Consider the following 20246-nt stretch of genomic DNA (forward strand, 5'->3'; position numbering starts at 1 on the left):
AAATCAATGGCTATGGCTTGGAGTTTATCAATCATAGCAGCAATATCCATCTCCTTATTACTCCTCCCCTCCGCCTCAAACGTAGAATTTAAGTCCCTCCTAGCACGTCCTGGTCCCTCAGTCGAAGGTTTAGCCACCTTCCACGGAGAGGCACGCATCCATTCACCAAACTTCAACTCCCCCTCGTCGTACGGTCCATCGTCACAGTCCTTCTCTCCATGCCCTATCAACCCACACTCGTAACAATAAAGAGGTAATCTCTCATATTTGACATCAAAATTTACCACCCTTCCTCCCCTCATCTTGATAGGCACTGTTGATTTCAATGGTTCACGAACGTCATGCAACACCCTTATTCGTACAGCTCTATCGATTTCACTAGTAGGCCCAACATCCTTTGCAATATAGGTTCCAAGCGACGCACCTATCTTCTGGAGATTCGACTCACTAGTCCGCCCTACAATTGGTAGATCGTAGACCCATGTCCAAATAGGGAAGAAGAAGAGAGGTACATTAGAAAGTTTACCTTCTTGGTTCGGCTCGTTGAAACACCATAGAAACTTGTCGAAGTGCCATGGTTGGCCCTCCAAAACCCTAGCTTTGTCTCGTTCCGTTCCAAATCGAAAGACGAAAATTTTCTCCTTGATATCGATAGCATTCCCTATCATTGGCTTTGAGGGATTCCACAACCTAATCATAGATTCAATCGCAGCCTTCGCATTAATTGATTTCGTCGCCCAAATTTTCCCTACCAGGAGCAATTGTTCGTTCCCACGACTCTCATCGAAGCCCTCCTCCCACTCAAAAACCCCTCCTTCATCAGATATGAACTCCCCCACCGGTTGTTTCCCTACTCGAATTTGGTCTCGCATTGAACTACCAACCTGGCCCTGCATAGAAGAAACAAAGCAAACAAAGAAAACAAGCAAAAGAAAACGAACTCACGATCGAAATCGTGAGTAGAGCCCCGAACTAGAGGATCGACGCTAAGAGAACGATAGACGAAACCCTAGGAGACTCTAGGAATGTGGAGATCTAGTGTCACGGTATATTTGGGAGTGAGATTATGGTCAACCTAATCAAAACAACCAAAATTCAGCTCAATTCCACAACTTTTACATGAAACCCTAAACCAAATTTCCATCATCCAATGACATAAAGCAATCTAGGCAATATCAACAACTAATTATCAACTGTTCTTTTGGGATTAATTCCAAGCCACTTCAGTTCAGTACGGTTCAGGTTCATTCAGATACGGAGTAGTTTCAATAAACAAAAATTGCAACAAGGAACAAACAAGCTAAAACCAGCAATAACAAATACGGCCAACATAAACTTACGCAATAACATTGGCATTAATTAATTAGCAATATTAAAATAAAACATAATCCGAGAATTAGGACATAAAACTCTAAAACAATCAATTTCTAATCACCACCACGAAGAGCAAGAACAAGATGAAGAACAGAGCCTCCTTCAATATTATACTCTTTAGCGGTCTTATCATCAGCAAGTTGTTTCCCAGCATAAATCAACCTCTGTTGAACAGGAGGAATACCCTCTTTCTCCTCAACCCGCTCTTTCACACGGTCAATCGTATCAGTGGGTTCGATATCAATCTCAATTTCCTTGCCAGTAAGAGTCTTCACCTTGATCATGGTACCGCCACGAAGGCGAAGAACAAGATGAAGAGTGGACTCCTTCTGGATGTTGTAATCGCCGAGAGTGCGGCCATCTTCAAGCTGTTTTCCTGCGAAGATTAGGCGTTGTTGATCAGATGGGATGCCCTCTTTGTCGTGGATTTTGGATTTGAGGGTGTCGATTGTGTCTGATGATTCCACTTCTAGGGTGATTGTTTTTCCGGTTAGGGTTTTCACGAAGATCTGCATGTTTTGATTTGGGGATTTTTCTAGGGTTTTGGGACAAGGAGATTTTGGATGATTTTTGTCAAGCGGAGGGGTAGCTGTATCGTTTATATACAAGGGACGAATATAATGTACGACGATACGATTTAGGAAAGTAAAAGCAATTTAGGAAACTATCGTCGGTTTAAGAATTATGATGGTTGATATAGAGTGTATTTGGCTTAGGTTAGAAAAGTATTTTTGGACTTTTTTTTTTTTTTTTATACAGCTGTAAAGAAAGGTTTTACAATTTTAAGGCCTGACGAGCCAAGCCATGAGCAACGCTATTAAGATGTTTTGGTATAAATTTAAAACATAAACAATGAAAGAAAACTGAAAGACCACGCATTGTTCCAAATGATGATTGAGCTGAATATTCCTATGCAATTTATCAATCTTATCAAGGAGTGTGTTACTTCTGCCACCTATACTTTATCTCTGAATGGTGATTCTTTTGGGTGGTTCAAAGGGCAACGAGGTTTGAGACAAGGAGACCCCCTTTCTCCATTATTGTTTACCATTTGTATGGAATACCTTACCAGGCTCCTTGCTTACACTACTACTACTATGAATTTTAAATTTCATCCTCTTTGTAAAAGAATGAACCTGAGTAGTTTAATGTTTGCTGATGACCTTCTTCTTTTCTGCAAAGGGGATATAGCTTCTATCATGGTGTTACTCAGAACTTTTGCTACATTTTCCAAGGCTTCAGGCTTGCAGATGAGCAAAGGAAAATCAAATGTGTATTTCAATGGGGTGCCACCTGAAGTTAGAGCAGAAATTGTGCAGGTCTCAGGCTGCATTGAAGGGACCCTTCCTTTCAAATATTTAGGGGTCCCAATCAAGCCTTCCAAGCTAACTATCAAAGACTGTCAGCCTCTAATAGACAAGGTGTTAGAGAGAATCAGAATGTTGGGGACCAAAAACTGTCCTATGCAGGGAGGTTAGTCCGTGTCAAAGCTGTGTTTAAGACATTGCACACTTATTGGGCTTCCATTTTCATTTTGCCAAAAGGTGTTATTGCTAAGATTGAAGCTATATGTAGGAACTTCCTGTGGTGTGGAAGCTCTGAATTTTCTAAGACTCCTACAGTGGCCTGGGATAAAATTTGTAATGGCAAAAGGCAGGGAGGCTTGGGACTCAAGAATGAAGTCATGTGGAATAAAGCTGCAATTGGTAAGCTTCTTTGGTGGATCCATGCTCACCCTAACAAGCTTTGGGTTCAATGGGTCCATAGCATATACATGAGAGGGACTGCCTGGGACAATTATCACTGCCCTAATGAAGCTAGTTGGACTTGGAAGAAGGTTTGTAAACTGAAAATCGATATGCACCGCTTACAGTCGATCGAATGGAGTACTTGCCCTGGCAAAGAGTATTCCATTGCTAAAGGGTATGCTTGGCTGCATCACTCTAATTCAGATATAGATTGGCATCATCAGGTTTGGAATAAGTGGACTGTCCCTAAGCATGCAATTATAGCCTGGCTGTATCATCATCGGGGTCTCAACACCAAGGACAAGCTCTTTAGGCTCAACATTGTTAGTGATAACCTCTGCTGCATTTGTGGAAGTGAGGAAGAAACCCTACAGCATCTGTTTTTTAAATGTCAGTACAGTAAGGCAGTTTTGTCCTTGATTCGTGAATGGACTGGTTTTTGCTTGCCTGAAACTAGAGACTAAGATTGGAGGAGGAATGCTAGACTGTCTAGACTGAAAGTGGGAATCATAAATAGCATTCTGAATGCTGTTACTTATCATATTTGGAGGCAACGAAATGGCAGAAGACATGAACTGCAAATCCAAGCACCTGCAGGCTGTCTGAAAATGATACAGTTTGAAGTTCGAACAAAAATTCAACAACAAATCAAGGGCACAATGTCTAGGAGAGATCGTAGTTGGCTCGAAAAGCTTATGTAAGTTGTAATTAGTTCCATGGCTGGCTGATTTTCATTTCAGCTTTAACTGTTGATGTATTTGGTTCTTGTTTACTCAATATATTTTTACATTTACCAAAAAAAAAGAAAGACCACGCATTTCCTCCAGGATGCCTGCAATCAAATGATCTTCCTTGTCAACCCCTGCGATTTCGTTAATAAGTTGTAAGCAGTCCGACGAAATATCCAGATGAAGAAAACCCCCGGAAGTCGCCCATAAGAGAACATCTTGAACACCCAGTGCTTCCGCCTGCAATGCTGATTCCGCTCTAGTTCTCACCTGCCGTCGCATACACTCTTGCCCCATCCCATCATAGGCCACCCATCCAAAAGCCGCCTCATAAGTTCGTTCCCATCCAGCGTCCACTTTAACCCGGATAACATTACATTGTTCCTGATTGCCGATCATTTTTAAGGGGTGTCCGTCCCTTATTTCCGATTTTTTCTGCTCAAGATGTTCCCCAACACCCCCTTTTAAGCATTTCTTCAGGTTCTTCCCATCAACCTGATCGCTTAAGGTACGAACTTTTTCATTAATCAATTCAAACAAAACTCCAGAGATTACTCGTGGGTTCGTAGTCAACCCTTCAAACTTGATATTGTTTCGAATAATCCACAGGCCCCATAAAATTGCTATGAAAATTATCACCCTCTTCACCCCTCCTTCCTTACTCAAAAGGTATCGAATCCAATCAATAATCCAATCGGTCATATTTAAGGACTTTGCATTTTCAACCCTAATACCTAATTCTGACCCTACCCAGATCCTAGCTGAGACCTCACAATCCCTAAACAAATGCTCTATGGTCTCCAGTCGTTTATGATTCTCCCCACACATCCCACAAAAAGCGTCAATATCCATATTTCGTTGTTGAAATTCTTTCCCAACTGGAAGCGTGTTTGTAATGATTCTCCAAACAAGGATTTTCCATGTATTAGGGACAAGGAGATTCTATAGCTGTTTCCGACAAAAAGCCTTTCCCCGATCTCCAATTCTAGTTTTATCTTTTAAGTGTACCCTTCTGTTTTGGTAAATTTCTACCAATTTAGGGTTAAAGTGGTCTTAGCGTTAGGTCTGTATTTTGATTTGATCGATTGTTGTATGTTAACCTGTATGTGCAACGTAAGTAAAGAACACAAACGATTTTGGTGACGTGGAAAACCCGATGTGGGAAACAACCGCGGGGGGAGACGGAATCCCACCAATATTTTCACTATAATTCGGGAGGAAATACAGTTCGATCGTATGCTATGAATGCTAAGGCGTAATTCTTGTGTTTTCCGATGATCCCTCTTTCTTTGCATTGAGGCTCCTTATATAGGGGAGCTCGATGAGGTAGGGTTTCTTGCTTTTCCTCCAAGTTATTCCTAATTTGACACCAAGTAGGACTTTCCTTCTTCGGATATGGTAAGAGGTTGGACTCTCACATACTTCTTCCGTGCAAATCAAAGCCCACGTCCTACGCTGTTATGCTGATTCTATCACCCTGGCTCCCTGATACCCTGCGTCCCTCAACGCTCCCAGATCTGCTGCCCCAGGCCAGCCCATATCAAGGTTTTGGGCCTAACAGTTTGCCCCCAATTTTCCGCGAAATTGCAACCCTAATTATTTGAGCGGGAAATTGCAGTGTATCGTTGAGTGACTTCTCGCATACTCCATTTCAATTCACATTTCTCCAAAACCCCAACTACCCTTTCCTATTTAATCTCACCCGTCCGCCTTTTTCTCTTTCATCATCATTTCATTTCCTCAAAATCTTCAAATTTCCGTCTCCCCAAATCCCTCTTTGTCAACGTCCTTTCACTGCCAGCGCCGCCTTCATTCGTCTTCTCAGGCACTTCTGCTTCTCTCTCCTTGTTTAGCATGGCAAAGACCCGTTTAACATCATCCTCCTCCACCACCATCGACCTCGAAAACGATGACTTCCCTTCATAGGGAGTTCTCAAAAGACCGCATTCCGGCGACTCCCACCTAACCCAAGAGGATATCCCTAGAATCAAAGCCCTGCTTGGATTGGGTGATGACGTGGTGATCCTCATCCCCAAACCTGGTCAGAAAGCAGACGCCTTCCGTGCGGGGTGGATCTGCTTATACACTTACCCCTTCGCCCTTGGCCTTAGATTCCCTTTTCCCTTGATGATTCAAGAGTTCATCCGTCTGAACTCCCTACCCATGGCCCAAATTGCCCCCTATGCATGGAGAATCCTCTTATCCACCGTTGCTCTGAACAACAGCCTGGGCGCTGAAATTGGACTATCAGATCTGGCCCATAGGTTTGAGTGTCGGTCATTGGGACATGGCCAATATACTTTCAGGGCCGTGGAGAAGACTAAAAACTTCCTCCAATCGGCTGCTAAAGGGAAGGACGATGGGTGGTATGAGGATTTTTTCTATGTCAAGCTTGATTCTCTCCCCATCCACGCTGATTACTTTTTCGAGCACTAGATTTTCGCTAAGAGTAAGTATATTTTGCATGTCCATCCTTGATTGTTCTTGTCACTCACTGTTCTTACTCTTTGATCTGATGCAGAACTCAAGAACCCTGAGAAATCCGAGGACGAGGATACTTCTGTTGCCAAGCTCTTTTCCATCCCTGAAGACCGTAGAGTGTTTCCCCTTCTGCTCTCTGGCTTAGCCGACTCTGCTACTGAAGAAACCATGTCTTCTGGTAAACACCCTTCAATCTTTAGGAACCTCTTAACCCATTGATTCTTTATTCTGATCCCTTGCGTTCTTGTGCCCCTGCAGGAAGTGCTAGACCGTCTGCCTCTGAGATCCTGATGCGCCATGCCAGGAAAAGAACTGCCGATTCCTCTAACTCCATTGCCTCCTCAAGAAGGAGATCCTCCTCTAGGCCTGCTCTCGAGCCTATCGAAGTGACCCCAATATCGCGTGCGCCTGGGTCCCCCGTCCATGCTGACGAGCTGCTGCTGCGCCTTCCTGCTAACTTTGGGGATGCGATCAAAGCCAACTCGGCTCGCGCTGGAAAGGTTCCGACCGGCTTGCTCTAGGGCATTTGACTCGACTGCCCCCCAGGAGATGACTGACCTGGCTGCTGAACACTACTTCCTTGTGAGTCTTCTTTCACTGTCTCCTTTCTTTCTCTGCCCCTGTGCTTCCCTGACTCACGGTCTTCTTTATTGCAGGCTCTTCAATCATCTCTCTATCTTCGCAAGATGCTGCAGAGAGCCAAGGTTGAGTGCCTGGCTTCCGTGTGGAAGAATAAGGAGCTCACAGCTACCTGCGCCAAACTGAGGGAACAACTCCATGTGGCTCTAAAAGAGAAGGAGGCAGCTAAAGACCAGCTGGCGAGGACGCAGGAAGCTAACTGCGTTCTGACTTCTGGGCTGACAAAGGCGGAGGCCCGTGCTGAGGAGATGGCTGTAACACCCCCATACTCCAAGTGCCTTGCCAGGACCACTCAGGTATGAAGATATTACCATCTCGGTTACCCGACGCATGATATTCATAAGACAATAAAGAAACAACTTAAATGATATAACTTTAGTGAAAAGTACAACTGAAACCAAATCCCAAAATACGGGTACAAGTTCTTAAAATCAACTGTCTACTGAAATACTGAAATGTCATTAAACTAAAAGACTACAGCGGAAGACTTCTATCGTCAGACGGTGGCACCTCCCAGCTATCCCAATACTCAACTCAAACTCGCTCATTCATTCGCTCACCATCCCGAATGGATCACCGCAGTTTACAAAACAACAACCGGTCGAGTACTAATCACACAACTCAATATATCAACAATAAGATAAACAGACAGCTTAACCGTCACACACACACACATCCACACCAATCCAACAATCTCAATCACCGACTGTCCACTGGACCAGCCTTGCCAGTGGGGGACCGCAGCCGTTCCCACATAAGCCCCGCTCATCATATCGAGCGATAACCCTGTCCATTAATGTGCACATCCCCTCCCGTGGCGGGTTCCACGGAGGGCGAAACTAGGGCGTGAAGCCACTCCCACAAGTGACTCCACTCAGCCGAGAACGCATCTCGAGAACCAGAGAACAATCAATCACAATCACAATCACAGCCGTCACAATACAATTACTATATCAAACAATCAATCTCAACACATCAACAATCATCCCATTATGGGACTAATACTGAGTAGGAAATCCTACCTGGAAAGCATAACTATCAGACGGTCTCTACAGCTGTCTCAAAAAGCTTCTTCTACGAAACCTCCTCCTATCATACAACATACAAATGCTACCAAATCACAAACTACTCAAAAACCCCCAAATTCCTAGATTAGGGTTTAACCAACTTAAAGGAAAGACAACAAAAAGGGTACATAGATCTTACCCTCGACGCAAGGATCTCAACGGTATATCGAACGATGAAAACCGACCTTCCAAACTCCGGGAATTGCTAACAATGCGATTAAGATGATGAACGTACTTGCTTTCTCTCTTTGACAGTAAATTAGGTTTTGTAAAAGTGTTTAGAATGATGACGGAAAAGGTTATATATCTTAATCGCATAATTAACAAAACCCGAGAAAAACTCCCCGTAAAACCGGCTACTCGATCGAGTATCTAAGGTACTCGATTGAGTACCCCTTTGCTCGATCGAGTATCCTAGTTACTCGATCGAGTACCCAACAGGTCAGAAACTATTTTAAGACGCAACTTACCCTTACTCGACAGAGTAGGGCCTACTCGATAGAGTACCCAATGACTCATAAATACGGAGTATTATAGTCTTCCCTCCTTAAAAAGAACTTCGTCCCCGAAGTTCAAACCACTACTAAACAAAGGTACTCCCACAACACTTCCGACTCAACAACCAAAACAAAACTTAACATAAAACATGCTACTAACCCAACTCATCCCGACAGACATACCGACACAACATACAAAAAGGGTATAAAACTCTTAAAAACTGTTCGCGATCATCTCCTACCCCCCTAAAAGAAACAAGGTTACGTCCCCGTAACCATACATACCTGACCAAAAAGAAAAGGGTAACGCTCTTTCATAGCTTCCTCTGGCTCCCATGTAGCTTCCTCAGTCTCGTGGTTAGACCAAAGGATCTTAAGCAAAACTGTCTCACCACTCCTAGTCTTCCTAACCTTTCGGTCAAGAATCTGCTTAGGCACCTCAAGATATGATAAGGACTCATCTAGCTCTAAGCTCTCTGCCTCTAACACATGTGACGGGTCACTCACATACTTCCGCACTTGCGATACATGAAACACATTATGCACTCTCTCTAGCGCGGTGGTAAAGCCGACGATATGCAACTTCCCCAACTCGCTCTAAGATCTCAGAAGGCCCAATGAACTTCTGACTTAGCTTGCCTTTCTTCCCAAATCTCATAACCCCACGCATAGGAGACACTTTCAAAAGAACCTTATCCCCAACTTGAAACTCTATGTCCCGGCGATGTAGATCTGCATAACTCTTTTGCCTATCCCGAGTGCTCTCATCCGTTCCCCGATCATCTTAACTGTTCCACCATCTCATGCACCATCTCTGGTCCTAAAACTCTCGCCTCTCAAGCACTATCGTCCCAACAAATCGGGCTCCTACATCTCCTCCCATATAAAGCCTCAAACGGTGCCATACCAATGCTAGTGTGATAGCTGTTATTGTAAGAAAATTCTATCAAGTCCAGCCTCTGTTCCCAGCTACCACCAAAATCCATCACACAAGCTCGCAACATATCCTCAATAGTCTTGATTGTTCTCTCAGTCTGTCCGTCTGTCGCAGGATGAAATGCTGTACTCATCTTCAAAGTTGTTCCCAACGATTCCTGCAACTCTTTCCAAAACCTTGATATAAACCTCGCATCTCTGTCAGACACTATGTCCTTAGGGACTCCATGTAACTTAAGCACGTTCTTTCGATAGGCCATAGCCAATTGTGCTTTAGTCCATGTATCTTTCATTGGAACAAAGTGAGCTGACTTGGTCAGTCGATCCACTATTACCCAAATCATGTTGTTACCTTGTTGACTCTTTGGCAAACCCACGATAAAATCCATGGAAATGGATTCCCACTTCCACTCAGGTACCTCTAAAGACCGAATCTTACCCGTGGTCGCCATTGTTCCCCTTTAACTCTCTCGGCATGTCAACCAACGGGCCACAAATTCTCATTGTTTCTTTCTTCATCCCAGGCCACCAAAACGTTTTCTTCAAATCCTTGTATAGCTTGTCACCACCTGGATGTACTAAATATGGTGTACAATGCGCCTCTGCCATGATTGTCTTTTTCAACTCCTCATCATTAGGGACACACCACCTACCATCGAACCTCAAACTACCATCTGTGTGAATGGAGAATCGAGACACTGTCCCTTTCTCTACTCCAGCTCTCCACTCAACCATCTTAGGATCCAAAGCTTGTTTACCCCGAATGTCATCATAAAACTCAAGCTGCACTGTCATATCACCCATGACATCTCCTTTCTGCATCATATGTATCCCAAACCTCGCTACCTCATCTCTCAGCCTCATCAAAGATAGAGCTGTACACGAGAGAATGTACACTCTTCCTACTCAAAGCATCAGCAACTACATTGGCCTTCCCTTCATGGTAGATAATTTCCATGTCATAATCGCCAATCAGCTCCATCCACCTCCTCTGTCTCATGTTCAACTCCTTTTGAGTGAAGATGTACTTGAGACTCTTGTGGTCAGAAAATACCTTAAAGATTGCTCCATAAAGGTAATGTCTCCAAATATTGAGAGCAAACACCACTGCACCCAACTCCAGATCATGAGTAGGGTAGTTCTCCTCATAAGGCTTCAATTGCCTAGAAGCGTAGGCAATCACTTTACCATTCTGCATCAACACACATCCCAACCCATTCTTTGAGGCATCTGTATAAACCTCAAAGTTCTCAATCCCTTCAAGCAATGCTAAGATAGGAGCTGTGGTCAGACGCTCCTTTAATGTTTGGAACGCCGTCTCACAACTCTCATCCCAACGAAACCTGTTCTCTTTTCTCATCAACGCTGTCATAGGTCTAGCTATCTTGGAGAAATCTTTCACGAACCGTCTGTAGTATCCAGCTAAACCCAAGAAACTCCTAATCTCAGCAACATTCTTTGGTGCTTCCCACTTTGTCACTGCCTCAATCTTCGCCGGATCCACAGCTACTCCCTCCTTAGAGATCACATGCCCCAGAAAAGCAACTTTCTCTAACCAGAACTCACACTTGGACAGCTTAGCATACAACTCATGCTCCCTCAAAGTTGCAACACGATCCTCAGATGCTCCTCATGCTCCTCCTTAGTCTTAGAGTAGACTAAGATGTCATCGATAAATACCACCACAAACTGGTCCAAAAACTGTCTGAAGATTCTGTTCATCAAATCCATAAACACAGCCGGTGCATTAGATAACCCAAACGGCATCACTACATACTCATAATGGCCATACCTCGACGTGAAAGTTGTCTTTGGTATGTCCACCTCTCTAATCTTCACCTGATGGTACCCCGACCTCAAATAAATCTTGGAAAAGACCGTTGCACCACTCAACTGATCAAACAGGTCATCTATCCTTGGCAAAGGATACTTGTTCTTCACCGTCACTCGGTTCAGCTCCCTGTAATCTATACACAACCTCAAGCTCCCATCTTTCTTCTTTACGAAAAGAACTGGTGCTCCCCACGGCGATACACTTGGTCTAATGTATCCCTTCTCTATCGATCATCTAGTTTGTTTCGAGCTCCTCCATCTCTTTAGGACCCATCCGGTGCACGGTGCCTTAGAGATTGGCCCCGTCCCCCGGTTTCAACTCAACCGTGAAATCTATCTCTCTCTTCGGTGGCAACCCCGGAATCTCCTCCGGAAAAACATCTGCAAACTCTCCCACCACCGGTATCGATCAATCATCGGACTCTCTATCCGGTCATCTCTCACATGGCACAAGATCAAAGGACATCCCTTCCTCAGATAAGACTTCAAGGTGACAGCTGCAATCAACTTAACTTTGGGTTTGACTAGAAACCCACGATAAGACACACTAACACCCTTAGGACCTCTTAAAGACACTTTCCTTTGATGACAGTCTATCTTAGCTTTATACTTTCCTAACCAATCCATCCCAACTATCATCTCAAAACCGTCAAAAGGAAACTCTAGCAAGTCTACAGGGAAATCAACTTGCCCAACTATCATAGATACATCTCTAAACAACCTCCCATATGATACATACTCACCCGAAGGTATAAAAACTTGCTCACTAACAGATTCATACACCCTCAAACCCAACCGTTTAACATGACTCGAAGATACAAACGACTGAGAAGCCCCCGAATCAAACAAAACAAAGGTATGAATACCATTAACAAGGAAATTACCGGTGATAACTTGTGCATCCTCCTCAGCTGCTTTCTTCTCCATCATGAATAACTTTCCATCGGTCTTCTCCGTCCACCTCCCGGACAAGATCGGCTAAAGTGGTCGCTTAGCACCCGACCCTTGATTGTTGTTGTTGTTCGTCGGTGGTTTCTGATAAGAATTACCGCCGTTGCGGTTACCTCCACTCGATAGCTCGACTTCCCGGTTTGCCCATGATCCAGCCGGTCTATTGCTCGCGTAGCTCTGCGCAGGTCTCTGGAAAGTTCCCGGTGCACTTGTGCACTCATGTCTCTTGTGGCCTACACCACCACAACTGAAGCAGGTCACCCCCCAACTTCCACTACCACCTCCACGGCCACGCCCAAAGGAAGCCCCAGCACTGAACCTTGACCCAGAAGAAAACCCTTTAGACTGATTATAGTTGCCTTTCTTGTGATTGGATTGGCCACCACCCTCGCTCTCAGACTTTCTTTTCTCGCCACCTAACCTCTCCTGAGCCATCTCCACCAACCTCTCAGCTCTCCCAGCCCTCTCATAAGCTTCCTTAACATTAGTAAGGACTCCCATGGGTAACTTATCCATAATCTTAGGGGTCAACCCCCTCTCAAACCTCAGCGCCAAATTCTCCTCATTCAAACCCATATCCTCAGCATACCTAGACTTCTCATTGAACTGCCTGTAGTACTCGGCCACAGACATCTCAGCGGTCATCTTAAAACTGTCAAACTCTTCTCTCAACTTACTCCTCACATGCTCCGGTACAAACTCTTTTCTCATAGCCCTACGAAACTCTTCCCAAGGTATAGCAGGTAAACCTTGGTTCGCATATAACTCCTTAGCACTCACTTTCACTGTATCCCACCACTTGCCACCGCCTCCCTCGGATAGAACGCACTGTTCCACTCTCATCTCATCAGGACAGTGAACCAAATCTAATATGTTCTCCATCTCTCTAAGCCAGCTATCAAGAAGGTTAGGCTCCCCAACTCCCTTGTACTCTTTCGGGTTAAACCTCGCTATGTAGAGGCTGATTTTAGAATGATCAACCTCCTTCTCCTTATCCTTATCCTTATCTTTCCCCACAGTCTTTAAAGCCTCGGTAAGAGCATCCTGATGCTCCAACATCTTAACGATGTCATCAATGGTCATAAGCTCAGCTCTCGCATACAACGCATTCTTCTTGGGCGGCATCTTGAAACTATAAGAGAAAAGGGGTGGATATAAACATACGCGCCAAAACCTCAAAACAAGAAAACACGCTGCCCAGAACCTACTCGATCGAGTTCCCAAACATACTCGATCGAGTAACGGGCTACTCGATCGAGTGCCCACCATACTCGATCGAGTGCCCCAACATCAAACCCCAAACAGACCTTCTGATCTCTAACATACTCGACCGAATCGAGTGACCCCCTACTCGATCGAGTGCCCGAGGTACTCGATCGAGTGCCCAAAAACACGATTCTGGACTCAAAATCGTCAAAAACCCACCCGATCAAGTCAGTCCCACTCGATCGAGTCATGCTAACTCAGAAACGCTACCCGCATGCTATATCATATGCTAACATGCTAAAACTTTATAAAACCAACGTTATAACATAACTAAGCATATAATGCTACGCATCTTTTCATACAATCCACGAAATCATTATATCATGTTATTAAACGCCACATTGAAAACATTCATCATGTTCCTCATTCCAACAACAGTTCTACATATATCATCAACCTTTCTTTCACATTCTCAACTTTCTACTTCAAACATCCAACGATTACACACACTTCATCACATTCATACACAAGCTAACCAAACAACGTATACTACCTTGACACGCTCCCCATGTGACCGGTTCAAAATTGTAGGGCAAGTTCGCGACTTTAGGACGTCTCCCAAGCCTTTGCATTAGCTCCTACAACTTTTACCCCGGGTTCATTTTAATTGACTCCCTATGTTCATTAGGTTCATTGGTTACAGGTTTCAGGATCGTCGCTCTGATACCATTTGTAACACCCCCATACTCCAAGTGCCTTGCCAGGACCACTCAGGTATGAAGATATTACCATCTCGGTTACCCGACGCATGATATTCATAAGACAATAAAGAAACAACTTAAATGATATAACTTTAGTGAAAAGTACAACTGAAACCAAATCCCAAAATACGGGTACAAGTTCTTAAAATCAACTGTCTACTGAAATACTGAAATGTCATAAAACTAAAAGACTACAGCGGAAGACTTCTATCGTCAGACGGTGGCACCTCCCAGCTATCCCAGTACTCAACTCAAACCTGCTCAATTACTGCTCACCATCCCCGAATGGATCACCGCATGTTTACAAAACAACAACCGGGGTCAGTACTAATCACACAACTCAATATATCAACAATAAGATAAACAGACAGCTTAACCGTCACACACACACACATCCACACCAATCCAACAATCTCAATCACCGACTGTCCACTGGACCAGCCCTGCCAGTGGGGGACCGCAGCCGTTCCCACCTAAGCCCCGCTCATCATATCGAGCGATAACCCTGTCCATTAATGTGCACATCCCCTCCCGTGGCGGGTTCCACGGAGGGCGAAACTAGGGCGTGAAGCCACTCCCGCAAGTGACTCCACTCAGCCGAGAACGCATCTCGAGAACCAGAGAACAATCAATCACAATCACAATCACAATCACGTAGTCACAATACAATTACTATATCAAACAATCAATCTCAACACATCAACAATCATCCCATTATGGGACTAATACTGAGTAGGAAATCCTACCTGGAAAGCACAACTATCAGACGGTCTCTACAGCTGTCTCAAAAAGCTTCTTCTACGAAACCTCCGCCTATCATACAACATACAAATGCTACCAAATCACAAACTACTCAAAAACCCCCAAATTCCTAGATTAGGGTTTAACCAACTTAAAGGAAAGATAACAAAAAGGGTACATAGATCTTACCCTCGACGCAAGGATCTCAACGGTATATCGAACGATGAAAACCGACCTTCCAAACTCCGGGAATTGCTAACAATGCGATTAAGATGATGAACGTACTTGCTTTCTCTCTTTGACAGTAAATTAGGTTTTGTAAAAGTGTTTAGAATGATGACGGAAAAGGTTATATATCTTAATCGCATAATTAACAAAACCCGAGAAAAACTCCCCGTAAAACCGGCTACTCGATCGAGTATCTAAGGTACTCGATCGAGTACCTTCTTACTCGATCGAGTATCCTAGTTACTCGATCGAGTACCCAACAGGTCAGAAACTATTTTAAGACGCAACTTACCCTTACTCGACAGAGTAGGGCCTACTCGATAGAGTACCCAAAGACTCATAAATACGGAGTATTACAATGGCTGAACTAGCCAAAAATGTGGGAGCCTACACTGCTTTCGAGGGGCGGATTGATTGCATCCGTGCTTATACCGAGGGGAGGCACACATCCTGGAATCTGGAGGAGGAGCTGGCCGAGTTTGCCCGCGCATTTCCCAATGGCATGGACCTGAGCGCCCTGTTTCCTCCTGAAGCTGAAGTTGCTAACCTGGAGCCTGATGTTACAGCCATGGATATCTCTGGAGCCATCTCTGGGACTGTGGAGGAGATCCTGGCGAGGGAGACTGGTGATGGTGCCACTGCGACTCTTGAGGCTGTTCAGGCACCTGCAGCAGAGAAGCAGACAGAGCATGGGGAGCAGAGCAATGGTCAGGATGCAGTTGTCGAGAGGATTGACCTCTCTTAAATTTTAATTCAAATTATCTGGGGACTTCGCCCTGTGTGGCGCAAGTTTGTAAAAAACTCTTTTTCATTTTTTTTGTTTCGGCTTATTTTCTGCCTGCTGGTGTGCAGGCTTTAAACTTCTGATGGCGCCTGCTAAGGGTAGTAGGTGCCTTAACTTAAAGTAGTTCTGGTCCTAGGTTTTTAGGCCCTGCTTTTGTTATACTTGCGTTTTTGCCATTGATTTCTGGAGGTTTGATTCCATATAGGTATACCCAGGAAGCTGACCTGGCTCCAGGTGCACAGCTCCTGTTCCTGATGACAGACTTTTGATAACATATTTTACCCATGACGTAAAATATCTTATCACTAGGGTTAGCTGATTAGAGCGTACCTTCATTGAATGTTTCTGACTAACAAGGAATGTTGCGTTCCTTGTGGTTCCAGACGTTTGAAATCCGTGCGTGCACTCTTTGATCTACGACATAGCTATGGGATTACTGAGTTAACGTTAAGGTATGGGTGGTCTTAGTATGCCGTACCCTGCGCGCTACCTCGGCGTATGCTCTCCATGTGGCTTGACTTAAGATAAACGTCTTCGCAGCCTCACATGGCAGGGACTGGACCCTCAAAGTGTTCCTTATCTGACAAGTAACCAATATTAGTATCAAAGCCTTTCTTCGTAGAAGCATTATAAAGTCCAAAGTAGTGCAAATTACCTGGTGCTATCTCATGGTGTTCCAGGGCAACACCTGGATCCAGGAAGCCACAGCCTGAACTACTTGGTTTAAAAACGACTCTATTTGGTTAAAGGAAAACTAAGGAAGACAAAAGAAAAAGTTTTTGGAAACACACCAATACCTAAAGCATATACTAACTCCCACCCCCTTTTTTTTTTGCTTCACGGACTTTTGAAAGGTCCTTTATACACTAAAGTTTTGGCACTTTGTCAGACAAAGTACCATTTCAAGTGACGGATGTTCCAGGGTTTATCCAGGATTTGACCGTGCATGGTCATCAGCCTGTATGCCCCATTCTTGATAACGCTTTCGACCTGATATGGCCCTTCCCATTTGTAGGCAAACTTGCCTGCTTTGTGGTTCTTGGTATTTTCGAATACCCTTCTGAGTACGAGGTCCCCTACTTCAAGGGTCCTGATTTTGACATTCTTGTTATATGTCCTTGCTACGGACTGTTTATACGATGCCATACGTATGTAGGCGCTTTCTTGCAGCTCATCAACTGTATCCAGGCTCCTAGCCATTTCGACCTTGTTTTGCTCTGCCGTCTGACAGCCCTATCTGTGCGTTGGTACTAGAACTTCTGAGGGTATCACTGCCTCTGCTCCGTATACAAGGCTAAACGGAGTTTGGCCTGTTGCCATTTTCGGTGTTGTTCTGTCTGACTAGAGTACCAATGGTAGTTCATCCGCCCATTTTCCCCCCAGCTCTTCCAGCCGTTTTTGGAGGTTCCCCACAATGATTTTGTTGCTGGATTCGGCTTGGCCATTGGTTTGTGGATATCTGGGGGCTGATTTTCTCAGCGTTATGTTCCATCGTGCACAGAAGCCCTCGGTGTTATCTGATATAAACTGGGACCCATTGTCGCATATGATTTCGGATGGTATCCCAAATCTGCTTATGATGTTGCGCTTGATGAAAGAGATCACCTGCTGTTCTTTTACCTCTGTCATTGCCTCTGCTTCAATCCACTTTGAGAAGTAGTCGGTCATAACTAGCATATATACTCTGTTTCCTGGAGCCCTGGGCAGCTTACCCACTATGTCCATGCCCCACATCATGAATGTCCATGGAGAGATAATCAGATGCATTGGTTCGCTTATTTGGTGGATTCTTTGGAGCCGCCTTTTGACATGATTCACAGCGTTTAGCGTGATTTACGGCGTCTGCGCGCATGGTGGGCCAGAAATACCCTTGTCTCAAGATTTTGTTTGACAGACTTCGCCCTCCAGCGTGGTTCCCGCATTCTCCATTGTGCACATCTTGCAAAGATCTTGTTTTGACTTCCTCTTTGCTTAAGCACCGAGGCATGGTCCCGCCAATGATTTTCTCAAGAGAATATTATCAATCATGATATACCCGGAAGCTTTTATTCTGAAACTTTGTGCTTCCTTTCTGTCTTCAGGGAGTGTCCCATCCCTTAGCCAATTTAGGTATGGAACCCTCCAATCTGCATCCTGCTGTCCTACTGTGGAAACCAGCGTCCTGGCTCCCTGCGCACACTGCATGTGTACATCCTCTTTCACCGGTCTCTGATCTGGCTCCCTCTGGATGGCTGGGGTCAACACATGGGTAATCGGTATGTTTGATAGTTCTGTGGGATGGAAGGTGGATCCTAACGTGGCCAGGGCGTCTGCCTCCACGTTCTGCTCCCGCGGCACCTGAGTTATCTTGAACGTTCTAAACTTTGACTTTTGCTATGTGGCTATCTTCAAGTAGGCTATCATCTTTGAATTACGTGCTACATATTCGTTGTTTACATGACTTACCACAAGTAAGGAGTCACTGTATACCCTCAGGTTCCTCACCTTGAGCCCTGATGCAATCTGCATCCCAAGTATAAGGGCTTCGTACTCGGCTTCGTTGTTGGTTGCCTTGAACTCACACCTAATAGCTTGTACTATCATATCTCCTTTAGGAGATCGAAGGACCAAACCTACACCAGCCCCTCTTGCATTTGAGGCTCCATCAATGTATAGGGTCCATATCTCACCATCCTGATTCCTTGTTATCGCCAGCATTCCCTCTTCTGCCTCCCCATGGGTGGCAGGGCAGAAGTCAGAGACGAAATCTGTTAGGGCTTGGGATTTTATCGCCGTTCTGGGTTCGAATTACAAGTCATAGCCACTAAGATGTACTGACCATTTAGTCATTCTGCCCGAAAGTTCAGGTTTCCTCATAATAGTCTTTAGCGGGTAATTGGTTATTACGTGGATGGTGTGAGATTCAAAGTACGGCCGCAATTTATAGGAAGCAGTAACCAAAGCCAATGCTAGTTTTTCGAAGGAAGTGTACCTGGTCTCTGCAGGAAGCAGAGACTTGCTAATGTAATATATGGGATGCTGCACTCCTTCCTGTTCTTTGACCAAGACCGCGCTTACAGCTGCTTCCGTGACTGACAGGTACAAGAATAGTGGCTCCCCCTGCTCTGGTTTTGCGAGTAGTGGTGGCGTGCTTAGGTAGCTTTTGAGTTCTGCGAATGCTTTTTCATGTTCCTCAGTTCATTCGAATTTCTGACTCTTCCTCAATATATCATAGAACAGCTTGCACCTATCCGAGGCCCTTGATATGAACCTGTTTAGGGCCGCCACCTTCCCTGCTAATCTTTGCATATCCTTTGGCTTCTGGGGTGATTCCAGCTGGAGTATTGCTTTTATTTATTCCTTGCTTGCTTCAATTCCCCTTTGGGTCACCATATACCCTAAGAATTTTCCTGAAGATACCCCAAACGAGCACTTGGACGGATTAAGTTTCATTTTAAACTCTCTTAACGTCTGGAAGGTGTCTGCCAAGTGTTCCATGTGCATTCCTGCTTTTTTGGACTTCACTACCATGTCGTCTATGTATACTTCCATGGTCTTTCCTATTTGCTGCTTGAACATTTTATTTACCAACCGTTGATAAGTGGACCCTGCGTTCTTTAGGCCAAAGGGCATGACCTTGTAACAATATATGCCTCTTTCTGACATGAATGCAGTTTTCTCTTGATCTTGTGGATGCATCTTGATCTGATTATAACCGCTCCAGGCATCGAGGAAAGTGAGTACCTCGTGTCCCGCAGTAGCGTCCACCATTGCATCGATATGTGGCAGTGGGAAGGGGTCCTTGGGACAAGCTTTGTTTAGATCTGTGAAGTCTACACACACCCTCCATTTGCCGTTCTTCTTGGGCACCACTACTACATTAGAGAGCCACTCAGGGTAGCTAACTTCCCTAATTTTATCTGCTGCCAGGAGACTGTCTACTTCTTTGTTAATGACCTCATTTCTTTCTGCCGCAAATTTTCTTCTCTTCTGCTGTACCGGGGTGCAGCTTGGGTTCACGCTTAATTTATGCGAAATAACGGATGGGTCTATGCCCACCATATCATTGTGGGACAAAGCGAAGCAATCCATGTTGTTTTTGAGAAATTGAATCAGCTAGCTGCGCAGCTCTTCACTGCAAGTTGCCCCAATCAATACTGTCCTATCCGGGTGTGCCTCGTCCAGGTGTATCTGGTCCAGTTCCTCTGAGGGAGGCTCCTTATATTCTGTCGAGGTGCCCCGGTTCTGTAATTGCTATGAAGGGAGCTTGGTTGTAGCCTTGAGGGCTTGAGC

At 44.8% G+C, this 20246-nt stretch overlaps 3 protein-coding genes across 3 annotated transcripts; 1 reads left to right on the forward strand and 2 right to left on the reverse strand.

Moving 5' to 3' along the window:
• Window positions 1–1427: 1427 nt before the first annotated feature.
• LOC141651777 (ubiquitin-NEDD8-like protein RUB1) lies at window positions 1428–1889 on the reverse strand. Its single transcript, XM_074459475.1, has one exon. It carries the CDS (start codon window positions 1887–1889, stop codon window positions 1428–1430), a length of 462 nt encoding a protein of 153 aa, XP_074315576.1.
• A 615-nt stretch (window positions 1890–2504) lies between these two features.
• On the forward strand, window positions 2505–3586 carry LOC141651779 (uncharacterized). The gene is made up of 2 exons (XM_074459476.1): window positions 2505–2847; window positions 2919–3586. The coding sequence occupies exons 1-2, from the start codon at window positions 2505–2507 to the stop codon at window positions 3584–3586; spliced, it is 1011 nt and encodes a 336-aa protein (XP_074315577.1).
• Window positions 3587–17945: 14359 nt separating this feature from the next.
• LOC141651780 (uncharacterized) lies at window positions 17946–20045 on the reverse strand. Its single transcript, XM_074459477.1, has 4 exons — window positions 19607–20045; window positions 18946–19123; window positions 18420–18750; window positions 17946–18311 (listed from the first exon to the last, which is right to left on the reverse strand). The coding sequence occupies exons 1-4, from the start codon at window positions 20043–20045 to the stop codon at window positions 17946–17948; spliced, it is 1314 nt and encodes a 437-aa protein (XP_074315578.1).
• Between the last annotated feature and the right edge of the window lie 201 nt (window positions 20046–20246).

Source organism: Silene latifolia, chromosome 4 (assembly GCF_048544455.1).
Source record: "Silene latifolia isolate original U9 population chromosome 4, ASM4854445v1, whole genome shotgun sequence".
Classification (NCBI taxonomy): domain Eukaryota; kingdom Viridiplantae; phylum Streptophyta; class Magnoliopsida; order Caryophyllales; family Caryophyllaceae; genus Silene; species Silene latifolia.

Bases quoted from the DNA above. Each gene is read 5' to 3' on its own strand.
- LOC141651777 (XM_074459475.1), bottom strand. From the start codon at position 1,889: ATGCAGATCTTCGTGAAAACCCTAACCGGAAAAACAATCACCCTAGAA.
- LOC141651779 (XM_074459476.1), top strand. From the start codon at position 2,505: ATGAACCTGAGTAGTTTAATGTTTGCTGATGACCTTCTTCTTTTCTGC. The intron at 2,848-2,918 runs GTTAGTCCGTGT...TTTTGCCAAAAG, and splicing joins AAACTGTCCTATGCAGGGAG to GTGTTATTGCTAAGATTGAA.
- LOC141651780 (XM_074459477.1), bottom strand. From the start codon at position 20,045: ATGGATTGCTTCGCTTTGTCCCACAATGATATGGTGGGCATAGACCCA. The intron at 19,124-19,606 runs GCATATATTGTT...AAGCATTCGCAG, and splicing joins TGCATTCATGTCAGAAAGAG to AACTCAAAAGCTACCTAAGC. The intron at 18,312-18,419 runs GTAAGTCATGTA...AAGATAACTCAG, and splicing joins ACAGTGACTCCTTACTTGTG to GTGCCGCGGGAGCAGAACGT.